The following is a 23164-nucleotide window of genomic DNA, read 5'->3' as shown; positions in this document are numbered from 1 at the left end:
AGTAAAAGGAGGAACATAATCACAAAAATGATAAAGCATTAAAAGGCATAGTTAAAACTTACAAAGTTCCATAACTACCATGTCATGCAATGCAACACTCCCCATACAGGAAGAAATCCAGCTTACAAGGCTCCCAAGTTAGAGAAAACCCTCCGAGACATTTGACATGCATATAGGAAGTTTTAGCAGCAAGATTATTATTACCAAGTCCTCATTTAAAGATTTCAGGGTTGGCTCCATTACAACTTCCTTTGTTACTGCCATCTGCTCCTCCACAGCCTTTTCCTGGATCCTGCTGAACAACTGGGGAAGGAATAAATTAACATGTGTTGGGGCTACTGGTGTTTTTCCACATTGGTGCTTTAAAAATAAATTAAGAATAGTTTGGCTGCCCACTATGAAACTTCTGTTGCCTTTGAAATATGGACAAGGAATTTTTTTTTAAGTGACCACATTGTGGCGCCCTGAAGCTCAACAACCACTTCTTGAAAGCAGAAACAGACAGCTTAATAAAAATATAAATAAATCAGTCATCCAATGTCACTTGCACGAATGTGAGAGCTGGTAGTTTACAACACACCTCTCTTAGGCAATCCCAACTGAATCATTGTAGGTAAGCACTACAGATTTATCCTCTTATATTAACTCCATGTGAACTAAAGAAATTCTATACTGAGTAAGCCATCTGTAAAGTGAGAGACTTGTATTTTAGGATGCAGAAGCTCTGCCTATAAAGCTGTTGCATTAACTTGAGAACTAAGAGAGACTAGATTGCTCAGGGGACTGGAAAATGGATGGGGAGTCTTTTATTCCCATGTCACCAGTTTGAACCTAGTCCATGCTATCACTGGCTGAAAGTCTTACTCATTTAATGATGATCTAAGTGAAAGGAGTTGGTGAAAGTCGAATTCCTCATGGACAGCCATACACCACCACAGCTGACACCCCTGCTGTTAGCCTCAACAGGGAGATCAAGGAGACTGGAGGCCTGACCCTGAGCTTTTCCTGGATATCTACAGAGGGATCCTAGAAATGACCATTCTAAGGCTGAGACATTCTAAGACTGAGACATTGGGCCTGGGTTGTTGTACCAGCTTCCTCACCACCATGCTTAATGGACACCAGAGCCTGAAGCCCTCTGTCCTCAGTTCAGCACCTTTCACCATTTGAAAATAAACACAAATATACATATCGCTTAGGAGGTGTACAACGGAAACCACCACCACAACCACCTACATTTTCCACCAAGTAGAAGACATTTCTTTACAGTGAGCCTCTAATGATTTCTTAGAGACAGGCTGAGGATACAGGATTCTCATCCAGATTACTCACACTACAAGGCTTAGCCCTGGGACGGCGCTGGGCCCAGCACTAGAGAGCAAAGCTTGACCATGACGCAATTACCTGGATGACCTTGCGGATGATCCTATTGAAGAGCCCCATCAGTTGACTGCTGGGCAGTTCTATCTCCTTTTCCAGCACATCCACAGATTTGTGTTGCAGACCAATCCCCAGAAGAAGGGCCTGGAGGACAAGTTAAAAAAAACAACAAAAAGACCACACACACGTTAGCTTCTCTCCCCACCGCCCTGGATTTTACCATCAAAGTTATTGCTCTAGTGAAATAATACAGGACACATCAGGTGAAGGTTCAGAGTTTCGTATGAAGTACTGGAACTCCCTCAAATTGCTCCATCCTTGACGGACATCACTACATGTTTAGTACAGCAGTGTCTCCTGCTCCAGGAGGCTTGGGACTTTTAGCTAGTATTCACACAGCACTTTAAGTGTATGTGGTGCTTTGCAGCATGGTTAAGAGAACAGGTTCTCTACAATCAAATTCAAAGCAAATACAAAACATGGGAGAACAGTGCAGGCAGAAGAAAGCATAGCGAGGAATGCAGAAGAGGCAGTCACCTGAAGCAATGGGTTTTAGCGAGCTAAACGAGGCAAGAGACAGGAGTGTGGCATGTGAAGTGGGAGAGTGTTCCAAGTATAGGAGGTGGCATAAAAATAGACAGGAGGTGAGAATCTCTTGCTCCCAAAGGGAAAAGTTAGACTACATGATAGCACCAAATAAGAGTCAAAATGGAGGAAGGGATGGAGTTACACAGGAGCAAGATACTCGCTCGAGAAATATTGACATGACATGGTCTCAACAGGAAAGAGGTGGATATAATGGATGCAAACGGTACATACAGACTGCGCGGCAGAGAGGGATGTGTCGCCTAGCTGGCTGAGAAAGTACATCCTGGAGACAGCAGGAATCATGTCCATGATCAGGTGATAGTCCACCATGTTTCGAGAGTACATCTCTAACCGCTTCAGGTCATAGGGGATGAACACAGCTTCCAATTCAGCACGGCTAATTGCTGTGCAAATCAAAGATAGTAATATTAGAATTGCACTACATGTTTCTTCAGGACGTGGATAATCATCAGCTCCCTTTTAATAGCAATTGCCTCTGTGCTAACAGCTGCAAATGCACCCCACATAATTGCTATGAAATATAGATATGAACCAGACAATAGTGGATCTAACTGAATCCTCAACTGATCTAGACATTCAAACTCCTGGAACAAATTTTAGGATTAAATAAAAGTCTGTGTAGGGGACAGACTCTCACAGCGTAACAGCCACTTTCATGACTCCCACTCCCAGGCAGACAATGGGCCATGGAGACCAGGCTCCCCCTCTCACTGTACAGTAAGAGATGAATCACATGGGTAGGGAAGCTTGCACTGCACCTCTGCCCACACTGTGCTTGTCCTGCTGACAGAGGGGGTTGGCAGCCGGACACCTTTCACCAGTAACAAATATTAAATAAAAACAACACACAGAACCAAACTAATTCCTGTGCTCCCTTGAGAGATCTTGAGCTCATTATGTTCATGAAACCACAGTTTGCTTTCATAGATTTTAAAGTCGGAAGGGACCATTGTGATCATCTAGTCTGACCTCCCATATAACACAGGCCAGACCCTCCAGGTTTACTCCCAGGCTCCTTCCCAGCAATTACTTCCCTCTCCCTGAGCTCCTCCATTACCCCTGACTCCCCCAAATCTTTGCACTGCTTCTGAGCTGTGTGGGAAATACATTTCTGTATTGTAGTTTAAATGAATTATTAGTCAAAGTCCTGTATTAATATGTCTAGTAAAACATTTCCTGAATCTCTTCTGTTGTCTGTATTGTTACAGATATACTTGCTGACAGGCATTTTGAAATAAACTACCAAAATAATTGAAACTGGCTTGATTATATTGTGTTATTTTGACAAAATATGCAGCATTTTAAAATACTGTGCACATTTTTTGGTGCAGAACTCCCCCAGGAGTAATTAAAGAGCCCTCTAGTAGGACAGGACATTCAAAACTCTGATCAAGGAGAGCTCTCTGATCTCACCTACCAGGGAGACAGAGTACTGGAAGTTTTCACTCAGCAAACTAAGCATATTTTTTGGATAAAGGGAGCAAACAGAACTGACCAACAGGAAGTTGTAGTATTCTACTAAAGGCTGTAGAACATTCATGGGTTTTGTTTAAGAATCTTTGGATAAACCATGTGAAGATCTCAAACCACTGAAAGGATTTTAGAAACATAGAAACTCACAGGGTTGCAACTCCTGTTTGATATTCTTGTTCTGTAGAATGTTCAATGCTAATGAAGGGGAAAAAGTGCTGAACTGATATGACAGCAGAGACAGGAACCGCCTCCTGAAATCTTCAGAAGAAGAGAAGAAGATAATGGTTACAAGCATGGTTGTGCAAAGGATACACCGAGGCTTCCTCTCACTAGTAGAGACAACCAGCTATTACCTTTCCAAAATGCAATGAGCCAGTGCTCCTGCTTACTCTCTTCCTCATTCAGCATCTTCAGCATGATACAAGAGTGCTCACCAGTCAGGTCATTCTAGGAAAGAAGACAGATTCCCATGATCCTCTGTATCTACCCTTTGCATTATGTACTGAAGTGACAAAAGCAGGGATAGGTGGTGTCACATAGATAAAACACGGGGGTCCTTTTTACCCAGTTTCCTGCATGGACACAGGTTGTATTAAAAGTCATTGACCATCATTATTAAATGTACATCCCTGGTGGGATTTACAGCCTTGGGGATTTGATAAACTTCAGAGAAGGAGTTTTTCTGTTTTGTTTTGTTTTGAAATTGCTACTACTGAGCAAGCCAAATGTTCATTACTATTAAAAATCTCAACCACCTCTCAAGAGTCAGAAAAAGAAATGCAAGATAGCGCAGTGACATAGGAAGCTAAATACCTGCTGTCAGACAACATAATTTAAGTAATTGGCTTTGATTTGCAGTTCTGGCACCGAACTGGCTCATGAGAGGCGATTCTGATATGACAGCAACAGAACTGAAAGCCAATGATGGAGTTTGACTTCACTCTAAAAATGTTCTTTCTATTGAGCTCCAGATGGTGTGAATTACATACACAGAAGTGCATGCACATCATTTCCATGCAAAACTGCTGCAGCTGCATCACAACTGTGGCAAATGCATAGGCAAATACCCAGTCAGCCTCTATCTGGCCATTTGCATAAACTTGTCTGAATTACCAGCACATTTCTAAACACCTATTCCTTAGTCTTAAATTTTTAAACAGAGTAAACAGCTATGAGATATTGCAGATAGCCACTACCTCTCTTCCCAACCCTAATACATTAGCCCAGTTGTTATTGATTCCCCCCAGACACAAAAGACCATACAACAAGTCCCTGAAATTCTTAAACATTTACAAGATTTTTCAAAAGCATCTAGGCCCCTAACTCCCACGGATTTGCTAAGGTGCTTTTAAAAATCCCACAATCCCATCACAGTCTGTGGAAAGGCTTCCACTGACTTCAGTGGGAGCTGGATCAGGATCTTGACACAGTAAGATACTTACTGGAGTCTGCCTTAGATAAACTGGTACAAATCCAGCACGCTTCCAAAATCTGATAGGGGAATAAAAAAAAAAACCAATGGAAATTATCGAGATGTTAATGTGACAGTAGCACTTGTGATAGCAGACATATCCCAATCCTAAATCCAAACGTTGAAAAGTGGATTAAAGTTCATAAACCATCACAGTAAACTCAACAACAAATGCTGGTCAAAAGGGCATGAAAAGGGGCTACTGATATAAACCATACTCAGATAAAAACTTGAGAACAAAAAGTTTCTGACATCAGCAAGTGGACAAAATTCATGTCTTAGAAACAAGGGAATGGCCTATCATGTCCACCAAAGTTTGGGACTTAGAAAAAACAATGACTTTGGTGAGCAAAAACATGGACTCCTGGGAGAAAGGCCAAAGGGTCTCTGCTCGCACCAAAGATTCTGCCCTTCATCTGTGAACTTTGAGAATCCTCAGAGATTTCCAGGCCTTAATGCATCAGCGAGGGCACCAGATTATCATTGCTGGACCTGAGAGGATCCCAGCATGATATATGCAAGATCCTGCTCTGTCTTCCCATTCTCCTCTTCCCCACCCATCCAAACCTAGTCACTCTTTCCTATCCTCTCTCCTCGCACCCTTGGCTCCTGACCTGATCCTGTGGTTGACTGTAGCACATCACCCTAGGAGGAGGTGATGACCTGGTCCACTCAGTCCTGCCCAGTCTGAGAAGGACAGGTGAAAAAGGGACCTCCTGAGATCAGATGGCATTCCAGCCGAGGGGAGCAAGTCAGGTCCCAGAGCAGCCAACCTGCCCACCCAGAGCTCACATTCATGACTCATCATCTGCACTGGAGCTTGTGAATTTTAGCAGGAAGCTGTGCATTTCCCATCTTTCACTATCCTATTTCTTGCCCCTCTCATATCTGTCTGTTTGGTCAAAAGCAGGAATTAATCACAAGCATCAACAGCGGAGTTAAGAAGATAAGAGAACTAATGCTTTATTTCCCCGTGAGAAGGGCTGCTTCACAAAACATAGGAGTTATCCTTATCCTCTCTGAAAACAGCATTTTGCTAAGTTTGACTACGATGGTATTGTGCATTACCATTCATTTTATACACTTTATATTTTGGATTCTTTTGCATGGCCAATCAATAAACTTCTGAATTATGGCATGAATTTCAGAGTGTTTGCTCCGTGGAACTTAGCAGGGTGAAGCATCTACACGCAGAATCCCAATCTACGAATAACTGTTGTACATGGTCAGTGTCATATTAACACCTTTAACTTCCCAGGCCCACTTATTTAGTCAATTTCCTGTAAGAGTATCCCTGGAATTGCACAGCACCACAGATCTGCTTTGCAGTGGGACTGGGGCAGGCTGGCTATGTGGGAACCAGAGCTTGAGATGATAAATAGGTACTCTGCTCCTAAGATAGCAAAGGAAGGAATGCTCTCCATGACTGTGAAGGGCTCCCAAAGCAGTCGCATCCAGACATGCTGAGCTGTAAGGACACATACCACTGCAGGAGGGTGTGGAGCTGTGGCCAGATTTGAGACAGGAAAGGGGATTGCAAGTAAGGGAAGCCTGAACAGACATCAGGACGGAAGCACTATGAGACAGTCATCTGCAGGGGCTCCCCGCAAACCGCATTTAGTGTAACAGACAAATAAGGCTGAACTCTTACTTGAGCAGTCTGGGTGTCAAGCCATAAGATACCCCCAGATAGTCCAGATGCTCAGCTTGTCGCTCGCTCAATTTGAGAAGTAAAGGAGGCAGGTCCTTCCGAGGTGTCACAGCCTCTTCCAACAAACTGACAGCCTGGAGAGGGGGAAGTTTGGCCAAGTTAGCAGGCAGACTGCACAATGACTGCAGATTAAATCTCTCAACAGCTCTACACATGGAAGGATATATGGGACTCATACACTGAGAGTTCAGCCATATATACCAATGCGAACTCAACAGCCTAAAACAGCAAGAAACACCAGAAGCGCATAGAGCGTCATACCTCACTGCTTACGGTGGCAATTCCTTTAGGCTTCAGCGTAACGTTTTCTTCCAGGCAAGGGAATTTGCCTTCATAGTACATTTGCAATAAGGTCAGTGCTCTGCTGCCATAGCCCATCTGTGCAGGAGGAGGGGAATTTAAAACCAATGAAAATACTTTAAAAAGTACTTAAAATTGTGGGGTGTTTTTTTAAAGAAAATTCATTATCTCATCACATTCGCCACAAAGGCTTCACATTTATAAAGCGCCCTTCATCCTGAAGGGAACCCAGCAGTATACAGATGACCTATGCTAGTATCACTCAGCCACCACAAAAAAAAAAAAAAAAAAAAAAAAAATCTATCTGATGCTTATGTACGTAACAGCTTACAGAAGGGCAAGTGGAGGATGTTCTCCAACCTCCAAAAGCTACAGCAGGAAGTTTAAAGCTCAGTCCTGCAGCTCTCAGATTAGTAATCCACTGATGTGATGGTACTTACTGATGTAAGGTCTGAAAGACAGGACCCCTAGGTAGGCAGAATAATGACCCCGGAAGGCAGTGGCCAGGATGCCAGCGTTAACACCCCTAATCTCACAAGAAATTCCACGGACTCTTTAATACTTTATATCTCATCTCCAGCAGCAAAGCGCTGCCCAGCAAGATACTGGGGGCATTGGTTTGGTACTACCCATAAGGAAGGACAATTCCCCTACACTCGCTGCTGCAGAAGCTGAGCTTTCATTGGAGGTCTCCCATCCAAATAGCGGTCAGGCCTCATTCTGTTCATCTTGCAAGACCACTTGAGCTGTTACCACTGCCGGCTACCTATAATCACAGAATGCTGGAATACATTACCCCTTGATAATCAGGGTGCACTGCAATGCGAACAACACGTCCACCTGAGAGGCTCCCGAAGTCTGGATCTTGGAACTGCATGTGAGATACAAGTGAGATTTAAAAAGAGTTGAGTGTTCACACTATAAAAATCAGCATTTAAATACACCCCGAACATAGTCAAATTACTTACCTGTTCTGAGACAGTCCATGGAATAAGGTCTCCTGAAGCCTTCTTCCCCCTAGACAGACTGTTCATGATAGACTGGCGGGAGATCTCTCCTTCCAGACACACCTGACAAGAGAAAGAAAGAAAGAAAGAAAGGTTGTGAACAGAAAAGACATTTAGTCCTGCGCTACTGCTGCCCATTGCAGAAGCACACAGATAGAAAAAACACCTGGTCAGTCATCTAGCCTACCATTTATACAGTGGGAGCACCTGAAAGCCTGAGAACCTGAATCATACCAGGACCCCATTCAGCTGGATGTTGTACAAACACATGGTACAACAAATGACAGGTCCTGCCCTAAAAACAGTCAGTCTAAAATAAAAAAGTAAGATATAGGCAGGCAAGGATGGGAGAAGGATAGTGTAACAGAGATTAGAAGTAGGCTTGGAAGGAGTAGATTTTTATCGGCGAACATCGATTTCTCTGTATATGCACAAATCAACAAATACATATTTCCAACAATAATTAAAAATGCAGCTTGAGAACGTAAGAGTTTGATTTAAGGATATTTACTTTGTATATTTCGATGTGTGTTGGCAGTTTAGGTTTTAACAGTTCTAAAGCTTTAAATTTTTGAATCTCAGTGTCTATTATTAAATAATTATTGCCTGACTCTCCAATTTTCTGACCCCTCCCCACCATTTTCCACAACCGTGAAAATTTACATTGATAAAAATAAAAAATGCTTAAAAATAAACATGGATAAGAGTCACCGAAATTATACAAAAAATAAAAACTGAATTCTGTCAACCTGCCATTATAGGATGATTTAGCGAAGACGATCCATGTGCACAGTCTGTAGCCCGTCAACAACAGCAATCGCTACTTGCCACCTGCCTAGCCAGTTGCACTCTTAGATTTTTCCCTCATTTCTCCTCTTAGGATGGGCCTGTTCCCTAGAGTAGATTGTGGGTTTACTGGCATGTATTGCCCTGGTAATCATTACCTTGATTACTGTTACTTAATGAGTCAGAGAGGGGGAATAGTTGCATACCCACAGAGGAATGCTCATGTTAGTTAAGAATTGCAAATAAGATGCAAGACGGTCCAATGCCAATGCACCACAATTCAGTCAACTTCTATCGAGTTCATATTTGTGCAGCACTATACAAACGCTATAAAGTAACAGGAATACAAGGGGCCTTGGAGAAATCATGCACTCAACTCTCCCCAGGGGGAAGAGGTTGCTGTGACCAGTACTTCAGCTTCTCAGCAGGCCTTGTAGCACAAATGCGTTCCTCAGGTTGCAAGCGCTGGGGGAAAGGGACAGTGTCTTGTGTGTTTGTACAGCACCTAACACAACAGGGCCCTGATTAAAGCCTTTGGGCACTAGCATAACACACACAAACTGAAACTACTGTATAGTCCTACAGATATTAGCAATAGTCACAGATCCTGCCACTGCATCCTTATTGAATAGTTCTGTATCTGCACATGCATCCACACAATACACACGCTTTCTGTCTCTTACCTGAACAACAGCAAGTACTTCCGGCAAGGAATTCTGGGTAGGTGGGACTGGTGGCAAAAGGCAGAAGAGATGATGGGCAGGAGCATCTGAAAGCATCTGGAGGTCATTGGGAGAATTCTAGAGGGTCATAAACAAATAAATTACTGCACTAATTCTCTATCACTTATTAGTCGGCGTTACAGTGAGATGGGTGGCTGTGTATCTGCAGACCAACACACCTCCAGACTCTCTGCAATTACAAGGGAAATGTTTCAAAGTTCTTCCACAAAGATTATAATTGCTTAGAGTTCAACACTACTACAAATCCTACCTCTCCCTCCTGTGAATTTGGATCTAACAAAAAACCTTGCAAATGCCATAATACTGACAGCTAAAGAAACCCACAAAACAAATCAAGGCTATCATTCCTAGACGACGTTATTCGGATCGGATCATCTATCAGTTTGAAAACCGTATCAATCACAGGTACGTTTTATTACTATTTTTAAATTAAATTTAAGGCCATTCAAAAACCCAGTTCTTATTTAATGCAATCAATGCTACCGAAGACTTTTCATCGCCTACACTTCTCTCCCCTATATAATTCAGCTATCAAGCTCTGTGCAAGTGTAACAGGAATGTCTAAGATTTGGTCTCCTGGATTTCACAGCCAGGAATCAGTATTAACCTATGTTTAGAGAGGTTTATTGAGTGAAGAGGGAACTGGGAAGACAGTCCTGTACAATACCAGAAGCAAGGCATGGAGTTCGGCTGTGAAGGCACAGAAAAGCTGTCGAGTTATCAGTCCACTAAACTGTCCTATTTTTGACCTCTTTAAAATGGCAGAGATTTCTTCACTACATCCCAGCTGAGACAGCAGTAGCATTACCTTGTAGTGTGAAGCCACATAGAGGGCCATCAGCCTCTGGAGAAAAACTTCCGATGCTTTGTGGTAACAAAAGAGGGTGTCTCTGTTCACATAATATCTAAGTATGGTGGTCAAGGAAACAGTGAAAGCCAAAAGCACAACCCCTGTTGATTTATCGCAGCCTAAGGTGATTTTCCATATAGCATCACAGTACAAGCCGGCTCAGTGGCCTTAGGCTCTGCCTGCATAACCCAGAGAGGGAACACAGATTCCTCATTCCTTAAGCTATTGCTGTCAAAAGACTTCAGCATCAGGGCTTCAGACAGTCTTCACACCTGATCTGCATACCCTCTTTCAAGCACATCAACTAGGAAAGAAACCTCTTATGATTTTGACCATGTCCCTTCCTTACAACTCACCACTCTTCTTTGAAACCCATTAGTGGTAATAAGACACTGCCGGACCCCCTTTAAAAATAAAAAGCCATGCTAGGAGACAGTCTTCTGGGGTCAGAGTGCACTGTGACCGGATCCTGCACTGAGAAGCGCCTGGGTGGACCTCATACCCACACAGAGCCCTACTGATATCAACAGGCTGGGCCAGGGGCCGGGGGTCAGGGCCAGATTGGGGCCGTAGACTGTAGCATCCTAGGAACAGTGCCTTCCCAGTGCTTGTTAAGTCCACACAGCGTGCTCAGCACTGTACAAGAACATCAGATTTTTTTTAATTATTTTAATTTTTTAGAACACTTACGTGAGTATTTTTCAAAGTGCCTAGAGAGTGTGTGCTCATCCCCACCTTAGAACACTCCCCCATCCTGGAACACTCCCTTTGACTTCAGTGGGTTTTGGATCATATCTCTGCCCCACAGGGTGCTTTATCCACTACTGAAGAGGAGACCTAGACTGAACTGTGCTGCAGACCAACATAAAGAAGCTGAATTGTAAACTATGCTAGTGGAAACAGAAATCAAGGAGGAGAGTTTATCACCCTGCAACCTCTCAGCAACAACATATAAATCACTGTTAATCTCTTCTGGAAAAGCTCACTCTACCCTGCCAGAGCTGGAAGTAAATTGTTTAGAGCAGGCATTTGTTTCGGCCAGGATACAGGTCGCAGGTGTCAGGCAGCGGGCAGCCAGAGATGATCCTGGTGATGTTGAGACAATCCAAACACAGCAGGTCATTGAGCCATTTTTCAACAGGGTCTCCAGGAGCATATCGGATTGACTCATGGAGGGAGACTTCATGCAACGAACGAGCTAAAAGGAGAGATTCAAATGAAAAACCAAACCTCTCTGAAGTGACTGGTATTAAAGGCACCAACAGGATCAGGCCCTTCAACAGCTTCAGTCCAAAAAGACTGAAAGTAGCAAACCACCTATTTCTTCACCAAACCACCCAAAATTGGGCACGTTCGCCTATTTCCAGACAGAATCTAGGTAGTTAGGTTTGGGGAAGAGCGCTCACATGGCACCCATGCCCCTATAAGCAGGTTAAATTTCAGAGGGTAAGAAATTAATAATATTAAGCCAAGAGGCCAAGTTATAAGTCAAGCTTCTTTAAAGCTTCCTGCATGTTCCAGCACCACAATCTGCCTGCAGCTGCAGATATCCAAGTACCCAAGCACCAAGAATTTTACAGGATGTAAGTCAACAGCATTCTTACTTCGGGTTAGATATTCCTATTCAGAGATGTCAATGTGGGGCAGTACCTGCGGTGAGTTTAGCCGTCGCTGTAGATTTGTTCTCTGCTGTCATACTGGCTTGGGCCTGTGCACTCTGCTGCCGGAGCTGTTGAATCAGCTTCAGGGACAATGACCGACCCGTGCCCTCATAACTACAAGATTGGAGATCAATGAGAAGCAGGTAAGATGAGGCAGAAACAAAACTCCTGGAAGTGCAGCGAAGCACCAACCTGAAGTCTAACTTGACTTTTTCTCTGTGCTCCAGTGCCAGTACTAGGCCCCTTGTAGCCTCCCTGTTGGTACAAGCTGCAGGAAGAAGCCAACATGCAGTGACGAGAGGATAAACACCTCGCCAAGCCCTTTCATTGAACCTGTGACGCTGACTGACCAAAGGAGCTTTATTCCCACACAAACTCCTTCACCTGACGCTGAACCGCAGCTCTTTGCAGGGTGCAAGTCGGCAGCTCTTTCACGGGACTACACAATGATATGAGAGGAAGTGACTGAATTTCTGGCAGAAACATAAGGGGAATTTAAACAGGCAGGGTGCAATAACCTATACTGGACTATATAGCCAGGATGCTAGAATTTTCTTAATCCCATTTGAAGGTGGCTGCTCTTCACAAACCCTACACATCTACTCCTTGTAACAGACTTCAGCATCGTGCTTAAACATTTGCTCCTTGTACAGGCACAAAGCAATGTGTGTCTTTGTGCCAGGGACAGGCAAGTAATATGAAACTGGACTGAATATGAAAGTGACCTATGGAAGAGAGTGAAGACAACAGTCAATTCAAAGGCAGCTCTCAGGCATTAGAAGGAGCAGTTATGCAGGAGGGTCAGGACTAGCAGAAAGTGTATGGCCTGACCTGAATGAGAGCAGTAAATCTGCAGGGTGCTATGAAAAGACACTGTTGCCTTGGCAGTTTGTTTCCCAAATGAGCAGTCCTGTGTGAATCTCTTACCCATTGATCGTAGAAGCCATGAAGACGAGGTAAGGCCCCAGCAGGCTTTTTACCAGAGGAAGGGGAATGGCAGCAGCTTCATCAATCACCACAAGTTCAGCCTGGCCCAGTTTCACAGCATCGGTGGGATGTATGTACTGCAAGGAGCAAAGGACCATTTAACTAAGGTAATCACTATCCATAGCAGCGGTCTCGGAGTTGGGGAGATTTCAAAGGAGACAAAGCTGCAGCCCTATAAAAGCAGTTCCCCTCCAAGGTCCCAGTGTCTGGTTAGAGAGAAATTGAGTGCAGACACTGGGATAAACTAGTTGGGTGAACTGTAGTGGCATTCCAGGGAGGAGGAATAGCAGGATGCATGCCTTGACGTGACTTCTATGGAGCCACAAAAGCACTTTATTTGTATCAGATTAGATCTCGTTTATTTTTCCTCACTGTTATAAATTTGTGCTCCTCCACCACACTTTTCTGAACACTATTATACCATATCATAAGACACAGATGTGCCAATCCTTGACTTATAAGATCTCCGCAGTGCTAGATAAATAGCTCCCTTGGGGAACCCATTGACCAGGAAGCGATTTGCCTCCCCTAAGCTAAAACCTGCTTGATACACAATGATGTGTAACAGTTACACATTATATAAGATGATCACACTTGAGATGAAAAATGTCAGTGATATGCTATACTTCCAGGGGCCATGAAGGGAAATAGGGAGGCTAGGGGGGGAAAAAAGGGGGTTAAACTACCTGGATAGTCTGTCTGTGCTCCTTGAACACATTCACTCTGACGACCGCTTTATTAAACTCAGGGTTCAGAGACTGAATAATCTCATAGTCCAGATGTTCCTGAAGGAAGAGATTAAACAAAATGAACAGGCAAAGACTTAGCAGAACAGCAGATTGTGAGAAAAAAAACAAACAGTTACCCACCTTCCGTAACTGTTGTTCTTCGAGATGTGTTGCTCATGTCCATTCCAAGCAGGTGTGTGCGCGCCGCATGCACAGTCATCGGAAGGTTTTCCCTTAGCGGTACCCGTTGGGACGGTGCAGGCGCCCCCTGGAGTGGCACTTCCATGGCGCTGTATATAGGGCCCTGCCGACCCGCCACCTCTCCAGTTCCTTCTTGCCAATCGGTTCCAACAAGAGGGGAAGGTGGGTGGGTCTTGGAATGGACACGAGCAACACATCTTGAAGAACAACAGTTACGAAAGGTAGGTAATAGAGATGTAAAAATTAGTTTAATTTAAAATCCATTTAAACATTTTAACAATAGAACATTTACACACTTAAACGCTGGGGGGGCAAGCGTGCTGAGCAGCTCTCACTCACGAGGAGCTGAGCCAAGCCCAGCTATGGCTTGCCACCCCCTTCTCCCGCTGGACTCCTCGCTCCCTCCCCCAGGAGCCAAGCCCAGCTGTGGCTTGCTGGGCTCCGCGGGGCATGGCTCCCCTCTCGGCGGGACTCAGCTCCACAGAGCTCACCAGGAGACAAGCCCTGCTGCGGCTACCCCCCACGCTCTGCTCTGCGCTTCCCTGCCAGCGAGAGCTGCCAGCTGCTTTGGTTGGTGGGGAGCCAGCCCAGCTGCCACTCCCCTCCGCCTCCCGTTTAAACCATAACCAGCTGTTTAAACCCTTTAAACAGCTGATTACCATTTAAACGGTTAACCTTTTACATCCCTAGTAGAGAACCATTTTTCCATCTTTGAGTGCTTGCTCATTTCGATTCCAAGCAGGTGACTTCCAAGCTGACCATGGGAAGAGGGGTCGGCGTTCACGAAATTGCTGACTGGAGCACTGCTCTGCCGCGTCATCTCTGGCATGTTGAGTAATGGCATAATGCGATGTGAACGTGTGGATGGAAGACCATGTTGCAGCCCTGCAAATCTCCTGTGTGGGGATCTGTGCCAAAAATGCCGCTGAGGAAGCCTGCGCCCTTGTAGAATGCGCTGTCAGAGCCGGGTTGGCATCTTGGCCAAGTCATAGCAGGTCCTGATACAGGAGGTAATCCATGACAAAATCCTGACATTACACCTGAAGACCCTTCACCCTGTCCACTATGGGGATGAAGAGCTGATTCAATTTACAAAAAGGTCTAGTTTGTTCTATATAGAACGCCAACGCCCGTCTGACATCCAGGGAATGGAGACTGCCCTCCTTGCTGGTGGCGTGTGGCTTTGGAAAGAACACTGGTAAGAAGATTTCCTGATTTGTGTGAAAATGGGAAACCATCTTGGGGAGGAAAGCCGGGTGGGAATGCAACTGCACCTTAACCCTGTGGAACACTGTATATGGAGGGTCTGAGTTCAGATATTCTCCTTGATGAGGTAACGGCAATGAGGAAGGCTACCTTCCACAAGAGGTATAAGAGCGAGCATGTTGCTAAGGGCTTAAAAGGCAGTCCCATTAGTCTATTGAGTACCAGATTAAGATCCCATGCTGGGACTGGGCGACATACCAGGAGGTAAAGCCTTTCTAAGCCCTTGAGGAAGTGGGATACCATAGAGTTGGCAAATACTGAATGACCTCTTTTCCCCTGGGTGGAAAGTGGAGATCACTGCCAAGTGCACCTTTATGAATGACGCTGCTAGTCCTAGCGGCTTCAAAGAGGCAGTGAAGCCTGCATTGGGGAAGTGCCCGTGTCGACCACACCGAGAACCTTTTCCATTTGGCAGAAGTATGCCGCGTAGGCTAAGGAAGCTGTGGAAGGCTTCCTACTACCAAGGAGGACCTCCTGCACTTGCTCCGAGCACACCTCCTCCCTAGGGTTCAACCATGCAGCTTCCATGCCGTGAGATGCACTGACCCTATGTTGGAGTGATGCAGATGACCATGGTTCTGCGTGATCAGGTCTGGAACCAACGGCAGGGCAATCGGGGTGTCTATGGAAAGCTGAAGCAACATTTGTATACTAGTGTTGTCTGGGCCAGACTGGAACTCTGAGTATGACCAAGGGCCTGTGTCTCCTGATTTTCAGGAGGACCTTGTGAATGAGATGAAACGGCAGGAAAGCATAGAACAGATGGTGAGCCCAGGAAAGGAGGAACGCATCTGCCAGAGATCCCAGACTGTTTCAGGTAGGAGCAAAACTGGTGATACTTCCTGTTAGATTGTGTTGCCAAGAGGTCTACTTGGGGAAACCCCCACCTTTGGAAAATGTCTCTCGCGATATCTGAGCGGAGGGACCATTCGTGGGTGTTGACGGAGCGGCTGAGATGGTCTGCCAGCTCGTTTTGGGAGCTGGGCAGGTAAGACGCTTCCAGGTGTATGGAGCGAGTGATGCAGAAGTCCCACAGCTTGTGGGCTTCCTGGCACAGGGGAGAGGAGTGTGCTTCCCCTGTCTGTTCATATAAAATGTCATCATGGTGTTATCTGTCATTACTGACACCGCTCGTCCTTCCAGGTGAGATTGGAATGCCTGGCAGGCTAACCAGACTGCTCACAGTTCCCTGACATTTATGTGAAGCAACAGCTCCTCTGGGGACCAAAGACCTTGAGTCCTCAGCTCTCCAAGGTGCGCTCCCCACCCCAAAGCTGAAGCATCCGTAACTAATACCACAGCCGGCTGTGGTCTGGCAAATGGAACTGCTTTGCACACTTGACAAGGGTCGAGCCACCCCTGTAGAGATTCTAAGACTTACAATGGAATAGAAACCACCTTTTCCAGAGTGTTCCTGCTGGGCCGATAAGCCGATGCCAGCCACAACTGAAGAGGTCTAAGTCGCAGCCTTGCATGTTGGACCACATCTGTGCAAGAGGCCATGTGGCCTAGAAGCGTTAGGCAAGTGTTGTGGTGGGAAAACGCCTGAAGTTTTTTATTGTGGAGCATATAGTCTGAAAGCAAGTGTCTGGCAACAGCACTCTGGCCTGGACTGAGTCCAGGACTGCTCCTGTGAACTGTATTCTCTGCATGGGCACTAACGTTGATTTGTTTATATTCAACTGAAGAACCGGGGTGAGGAAGGTCAACTGTATTAGAGCAACATGAGCATCTACCTGTGCTCTGGAGTGGCCCCTGACCAGCCATCATCCAGATACGGATACTCTTGAACACAGTGTCTCCTTAGGAAGGCAGCAACGATGGCCATACATTTGGTGGAAACTCTTGGCACCGCCGAAAGGCTGAAAGGGAGGACTGTAAATTGATGAATGTGTCGTACCACAAACCTGAGAAATCTCCTGGGGGAAGGTATTATTGAAATATGAAAATAGGCATCTTTTAGGTCGAGGGCGACATCATACCAGTCCCCCAGATCCAGAAGGAATAATTAAGGCTAGGGAGACATGCGGAATTTTAGTTTCTTTATGAATCTGTTGAGATTCCACAGATCGAGGATGGGTTCCCCTTTTGCCTTCAGGATCAGGAAATTTAAACAAAATGCTCGTTCCCCTTAGTTTCTGAGGGACCTCCTCTACTGCTTCAGCCCAAAGCAGTTACTGCACCTCTTGTATAAGAAGTTGCTCACGAGGGGGGTCCCTGAAGAGGGACGGGGAAGGGGTGTCAGGGTGGGGCAGAAGAAAACTGGAGGGAGTATCCCACTTCTACCATGTGCAAAACCCATCTGTTCGATGTTATTTGAGCCCAAGCATGGTAGAAATGGGATAAACGGTTTTGGAAAGGGGAGCCAGGATCCGGTAACTGTCCTGGAGTGCCGCTCTCAGGTGCAACCTCAAAACTTTTGCTTTGGCCCTGCCGGCTGTTTGCCTGAGCCTCTGCCAGGATTGGACGGTTGGGCGTTCTACATCTGTTACTTCTACCCCTCTTTCTGGAAAAGTCTTGCCTTGGCTGAGATGGGTAGAACCTCTGGCCAGACTCGGGCTTAAAATGCTTCCACACTTAGTGGAAAGCGTATGGAGCCTCAGGGATTTCACAGTTGCCCTAGAGTCCTTGAGGCTGTGGAGCTTGGAATCTGTTTGCTCCGAAAACAGCCCCGCTCCTTCAAAGGGCAGGTCTTGGATGGTAGACTGAACCTCTGGTGGGAGGCCTGACACCTGCAGCCAGGAGCTTCTTCTCATAGCCAGTCATGAAGCAATAGTCCTTGTTGCAGAGTCTGCTGCATCTAATGCAGCCTGTAATGATATCCTGGCTACCGCTTTACCCTCCTCCACCTTGGCCCCTAACTTCTGGAGTCGGCTGGAAGAAGATCTTTAAACTTCATCATCATTTCCCATGAATTGAAGTTGTACTTGCTGAAAATCACCTGCTGGTTTGCGATACGCAGCTGAAGACCGCTGGTGGAATACACCTTCCTCCTGAATAGGTCCCGTTTTTTGGGCTCCTCTGACTTGGGCACTGGGCCCTGCCTCTCCTTCTCATTCGCTGCGGAGACCACCAGCAAACCAGGTTGTGGATGAGTAAAAAGATACTCATAACCCTTTGATGGAGCAAAATATTTGCTCTATCTGCTTGGCTGTGGGGGGAAGAGATGCTGGGGTTTGCCACAGAGTCTTTGTTGTGGTCTGACTTGTTTTCATTATAAGCCGACACACCCTTGAGACCCCCTCCAGTGTCAGAATATCTACCATTCAGTCCTCTGACTCCCAGACCTAAGTTCTGGGCTATCCTTCTCAGAAGCTCTTGGTGAGCTCTATTGTCCATGGGGATGTGGGTTGCTGATGTTCCGGCTATTGCTTCATCCGGGGAGGAGGACAACGAGGCTCTGGGCATAATGTCGGCCTATGGGATGTCCTGGCCATTAGGGTCCTCCCTGTCTGGAATCTCTTTACCAGCATTGGGACCTGCCTCGGTGCCAAGGTCCTCCTCGGTACCATGCCCCACATTGGCTGCTACCAATGGCTCTGCCTCCCTGCACGTGCCGACCTTGGCAATCAGGTCCCTTGCTGCCTCGAATGTGTCCAGTGTGGAGGGGAGGTCCAACTCTTCCACCTTGCTCTCTTTTGCTGGGGATTCCATGCACGGCGGACTCACAGTTGCCCTCTGCAGAGCTGACATGGACGGCCCCAGAGACCCCAGTACCAGGTGCATCTGGAGGTGCGATGAATCAGCGTCCTTTCGCATAGATTGGACCATAGGCAAGTGTCCTCTCTTGGACCTCTGCTTTTTGCGAGGCACCAGCAAATGAAAACGGTGTCATACTGGTTTCAATGCCGGCGAGTGTCAGTGCTGGGATTCCACTGGCGCCGAGCTCTTCTCTGGTGCCGCTGGGTCTCTGATGGATTGGAGCACTGCACACTGATGCTCTGGGGTCCAGGTCCAGCGGTTGTGGTTGGAGAGCTGCCTCCATGAGTATCTGCTTGAGATGGACACTCCCCTCCTTTCTGCTCCTCAGGCGGAAACTCTTGCAGATCCTGCAGCGATCTGTCTGGTGCAACTCTCCTAAACACTAAGCAGGAATCATGTGGATCACCTTTCGGTATAGGCTTGTGGCAGGGCTTTGAAGCCTTGAGCCCGAGACATGTCCCAGTACCCCGAGGAGGGGAGTCCCCAAAAAGGGGGGGAACCCCCTTAACTAACACTTATCTATAAAACTGTTTAAGCTAGAGAACCACTAATTAATTCAAACTCTTTACAGGAACCACATAAAATGTCACGGGGAGAATGCTTGCCGAAGCAAGACGACTGGAGCTCCAACGGCTGTCACGGGTGGTAAGAAGGAACTGGAGAGGCAGCAGGTCAACAGGGCCCTATACACAGCGCCCCGGAGGTGCCACTCTAGGGCGCGCCTGCACCGACCTGATGAGTACCGTTGGGGGAAAATCTTCCGATGATTGTGCATGCGGCATGCACACATCTGCTTGGAATTGACATGAGCAAACACTCAGAGAATAAAGTGTTTTTCTGCCCACATCCTGCTACTTTAATATCAAATCTTCAGTTCAGATTCTTACTTGCAGTCATGAGGGTCAGTTTATTTGCACAGAAATTCTATAAAGAAAGCCTCAACCTGGATAAACTGTACTGTATACCTAAGTGAAAATTATTAGTATTAAATAGTATTTTGTTCCCTTTCGTCCCTTCAATGAGATCCATCAGAGAGCTGGTTTCTCCAACACTTGCAAAGTTTACAGAGTAGCAGATCCAAGAATAAATTCCTTTTCTTAGCAAAGAAGCCTTCAACTAATTAATCTATTTCATTTGTATTCCAAGCATTAACTTTAAATTGAGGGCCCTAACTGAAAATCTTGTATTAAAAGCAAAGTCCATTTCCTTATGACAAGAAATCTAGTTTCACAATGTTTCTGATTTACAAATACTGAATGCGACATATCAGTTCATACATACTTCTGTAGCTCATTATAAAAGGCTTTTAGAAGCAAACAGTCTATAGCTAAAAAGATATCATTTTAAAAATAGCTACGTAAAAACCAAAATGAGAAATGCAGTTTTAAATCCCTACCTAAACATGATTCTATGAAACCATTGTAAAAGCCTGCTCTCCTTACCTGGTACTGCAGTGCATCAAAGCCTTTAAATACAAACTCAAACAGTGTGTGAAGGTTATCCGGACTGGGAGATGTCACAAAGATGTTGGAATAACTGTAGAAGAAACAAAACGGGATTTTAAATCCTTTTATCCAAAGAAGTGTGAAAGATTCAATTTATATTATACAGAGCTCATAAGACATTACAAAAATATGAGATTTTACATATATAAAGCATCTTAAACCATCCAGAATGCATGGAAGGCAGATTTATAATGGAAATAGAAAGCAACAATTAAAGTGAAACATTCTGCCTACCACACCTATAGGGTACTTCTTCACTGTGCAACACTACGCCAAAATATTCAGCAGCACACACTTCACTACTCCTGCATTCAGCATTTACTTCTCCTGAAACGCCCACAAGTAGGAATCCTCAAAATTTTATTTTCCCAGTGGGCTCCCCAGTGCCAACCTGTATGCCCCACCTCAGCTTTTGCACTGTAAGCTGTATGGTCTAATGGCCATCTTCATTTTGTATCAAACAGCATTCTATCAGTAATTAATAACAAATAATCATCTAACCAGAAGTTCCTTTTACTGGTCACAAGAATTACACTATCTACCCTTCCATGCTAAAGTTGACCGAACCCAAATTAATGACTAAAGCAAATTATTGTTTAATTTATTGTAATATCCCCATCCCTATACCAGGATGGGGGTGGCTACTTAGAAATGACTATTTTGGACATATATTAAGTGCATTTGTTTGTAAAAAAAGCAAATCAATATCATTCTCAGATATTTAATAAAACATCTGCTCACATACAAAAGAGATGGACCTCATTACATGAATAGATGTGATTTTAGTTAGATACAACAATAGTATAATTCTCTCTCCATACAAAAGCAGATAAAAGAAATCTCAATATTTAAATTGAAATTTATAGACAGGTCACTTGAGAATTATGTTCCTAGGTTACTGAATCTAGAAAAATTCATCTCTACTTGATAACTGATACTTTAAAAAAAATCAAATAATAATTATGAAATATGATCATTTCTGCATCTGTTATGAATTCATAACCCAATCCACATTCTGCCACCATGCAAAACAAAAACACATTCAAAACTTAAAACTGTAAATTCTTCCATTTTCCAGACCCCTGCTCCAGTGTACCTATGCATTATGTTGTTTATCTAATTGAGCTGATCATATGAATCTTTACAAATATGCTTAACTTTGAGCCCACAAATGGCCCCATGCTACGCTGTCAGAGTTCACCACACTTATATCTTCAACTTCTACTGCGCATTGGTTTTACTACACAATTGATAACTGATTTTTAGTTGCCTACTGTAAAAAAAACATAAATCTGATTATTCTGATTTTTAAAGATTTAAAATTTCAGGTTAGTATAAAAATCGAAAGATCAATGCTAATCAATGCTAATATCCATCAAAATGCTAGAAAGGATGTGTGTAATATATGTATATTATTGACGCACAGATGCACCTCAAATCCTTCTCAGCCTATTTATTATTTACAAATGCAAATAAAAGCCTGGGTGGCTGAGGTTAAACTTACCCAAAAGCTACGGCTCCAGCTATAGCCAATCCTAAGGCAGCAGATTTACCACGTCCCCTGGCAGCTGTTAACGCCACGGTGCTCCTCAGAGTTTTCTCAGAAATGGCTTCAATAAATTTCAAAAGTGCTTTTGCCTTGTGAATAGGAAATAAACACAGAAGTGGTGTCTAATGGAGCAATAAAGCCATGTGCATATTTACTGAATTGTATCACTAATGGAAGCTGACACATCCGTTTTCCAGGTATTGAGGGGGTGGGGGACAGGATGGGAAAGGATGAGTGAGACAGACATTAAAACCAGCCAAATAACTTTTTTCTACTGCTTGATACTTAATACCACAATCTCTGAGCATACTTGTGCCCTGACCTCTCAAAATGGATCAGGACAAGACACAGAATAATAGTTATTATACTGTGTATTTCAAGAGCACATTTTGGTTGAGAACTTCAAATCACTTTAAAATGGGAGATTTTCATAAGCATAAATGACAATAAGGTGCTTAACTCCCCTTGAAAGTCCCAGAACCCCTCCATAAGGTAGGAAAGTATCTGACCCATTGTGCAGATGGGAGGATGGCAGGAACAGAGAGGTTTAGAGACTTGCCCAAGGCCACACAGCAGGTCAATGGGAAGAATCTTATATCACAGTCTCAGCTCTAACCACTAGGTGTACTCCCTGACAAAAAACTACGAACTGGCCATCATGAGGAAGCAAGGGACAAAGCAGCACCTGTTTTAATGCTAGAGACACATACACCTCTAGTCTGTGGAAGGGGGAAGATGCATGTAAAAAGTAGCAGCAAGAGTAATAAGTATTTCACATTTAGATTGCATCTTTCACTCAGAAGGATCCCACAGCCCTTCACAAATCACATGCATGCAAAGTTACTTCTCCCAAGGAGAGCTATACACAGCCAGCACTCTGCATCACAGAAGGGATGGGAACCTTTTGAACAAGGGAACCAGGACAAGCTTCTGCTAATTGAAAGAGCCTTGGAACCTTTATCATCCATGGACTGGACTTGGAGTTTAAGTTGTTAAATGCAAGACACATGAAATAAGTTACATGATAGCTCACCTACCTTAAGAGGTGGGTAAAAACAGGCTAAGTGAGCTCATGCCACGACTGGAACTTGTGGCTCAGTTGCCTAGTTATTGCAAATCTGATGCTTTGAGAGCCCTAAGCCATTCCCCCTAGGTAAGTCCACAGTATGAACTTACTAGCACAACTCCTCAGCCTCTTTCTATTCTAACCCTTTATTTCATTAGGGAAAGGCAAG

General features: G+C 44.7%; 1 protein-coding gene across 3 annotated transcripts in view; it reads right to left on the bottom strand.

Moving 5' to 3' along the window:
* NAT10 (N-acetyltransferase 10) overlaps positions 1–23164 on the bottom strand; it is a 42815-nt gene that overhangs the window by 7877 nt on the left and 11774 nt on the right. For all 3 annotated transcript variants that reach the window (XM_067557540.1, XM_067557541.1, XM_067557542.1), the window contains 18 exons: positions 21885–22018; positions 20318–20411; positions 13665–13763; positions 12919–13055; positions 11981–12105; positions 11378–11528; positions 10289–10385; positions 9421–9537; positions 7913–8014; positions 7741–7815; positions 6906–7022; positions 6585–6718; positions 4905–4953; positions 3816–3909; positions 3610–3720; positions 2200–2372; positions 1405–1524; positions 205–303 (listed from right to left, as the gene is read on the bottom strand). In XM_067557540.1, coding sequence (XP_067413641.1) covers positions 205–303; positions 1405–1524; positions 2200–2372; positions 3610–3720; positions 3816–3909; positions 4905–4953; positions 6585–6718; positions 6906–7022; positions 7741–7815; positions 7913–8014; positions 9421–9537; positions 10289–10385; positions 11378–11528; positions 11981–12105; positions 12919–13055; positions 13665–13763; positions 20318–20411; positions 21885–22018 — 2028 coding nt within the window. The remainder of the gene's footprint in view (positions 1–204; positions 304–1404; positions 1525–2199; positions 2373–3609; positions 3721–3815; positions 3910–4904; positions 4954–6584; positions 6719–6905; positions 7023–7740; positions 7816–7912; positions 8015–9420; positions 9538–10288; positions 10386–11377; positions 11529–11980; positions 12106–12918; positions 13056–13664; positions 13764–20317; positions 20412–21884; positions 22019–23164) is intronic.

The sequence above is a fragment of the Emydura macquarii genome, unplaced genomic scaffold (assembly GCF_026122565.2).
Source record: "Emydura macquarii macquarii isolate MOO-44397 ecotype Brisbane River unplaced genomic scaffold, CSIRO-AGI_Emac_v2 contig_1876, whole genome shotgun sequence".
NCBI classification, from domain to species: Eukaryota; Metazoa; Chordata; order Testudines; family Chelidae; genus Emydura; species Emydura macquarii.
Note: the sequence above shows the minus strand (reverse complement) of the source record. Positions and strands in the feature narration are given on the sequence as shown.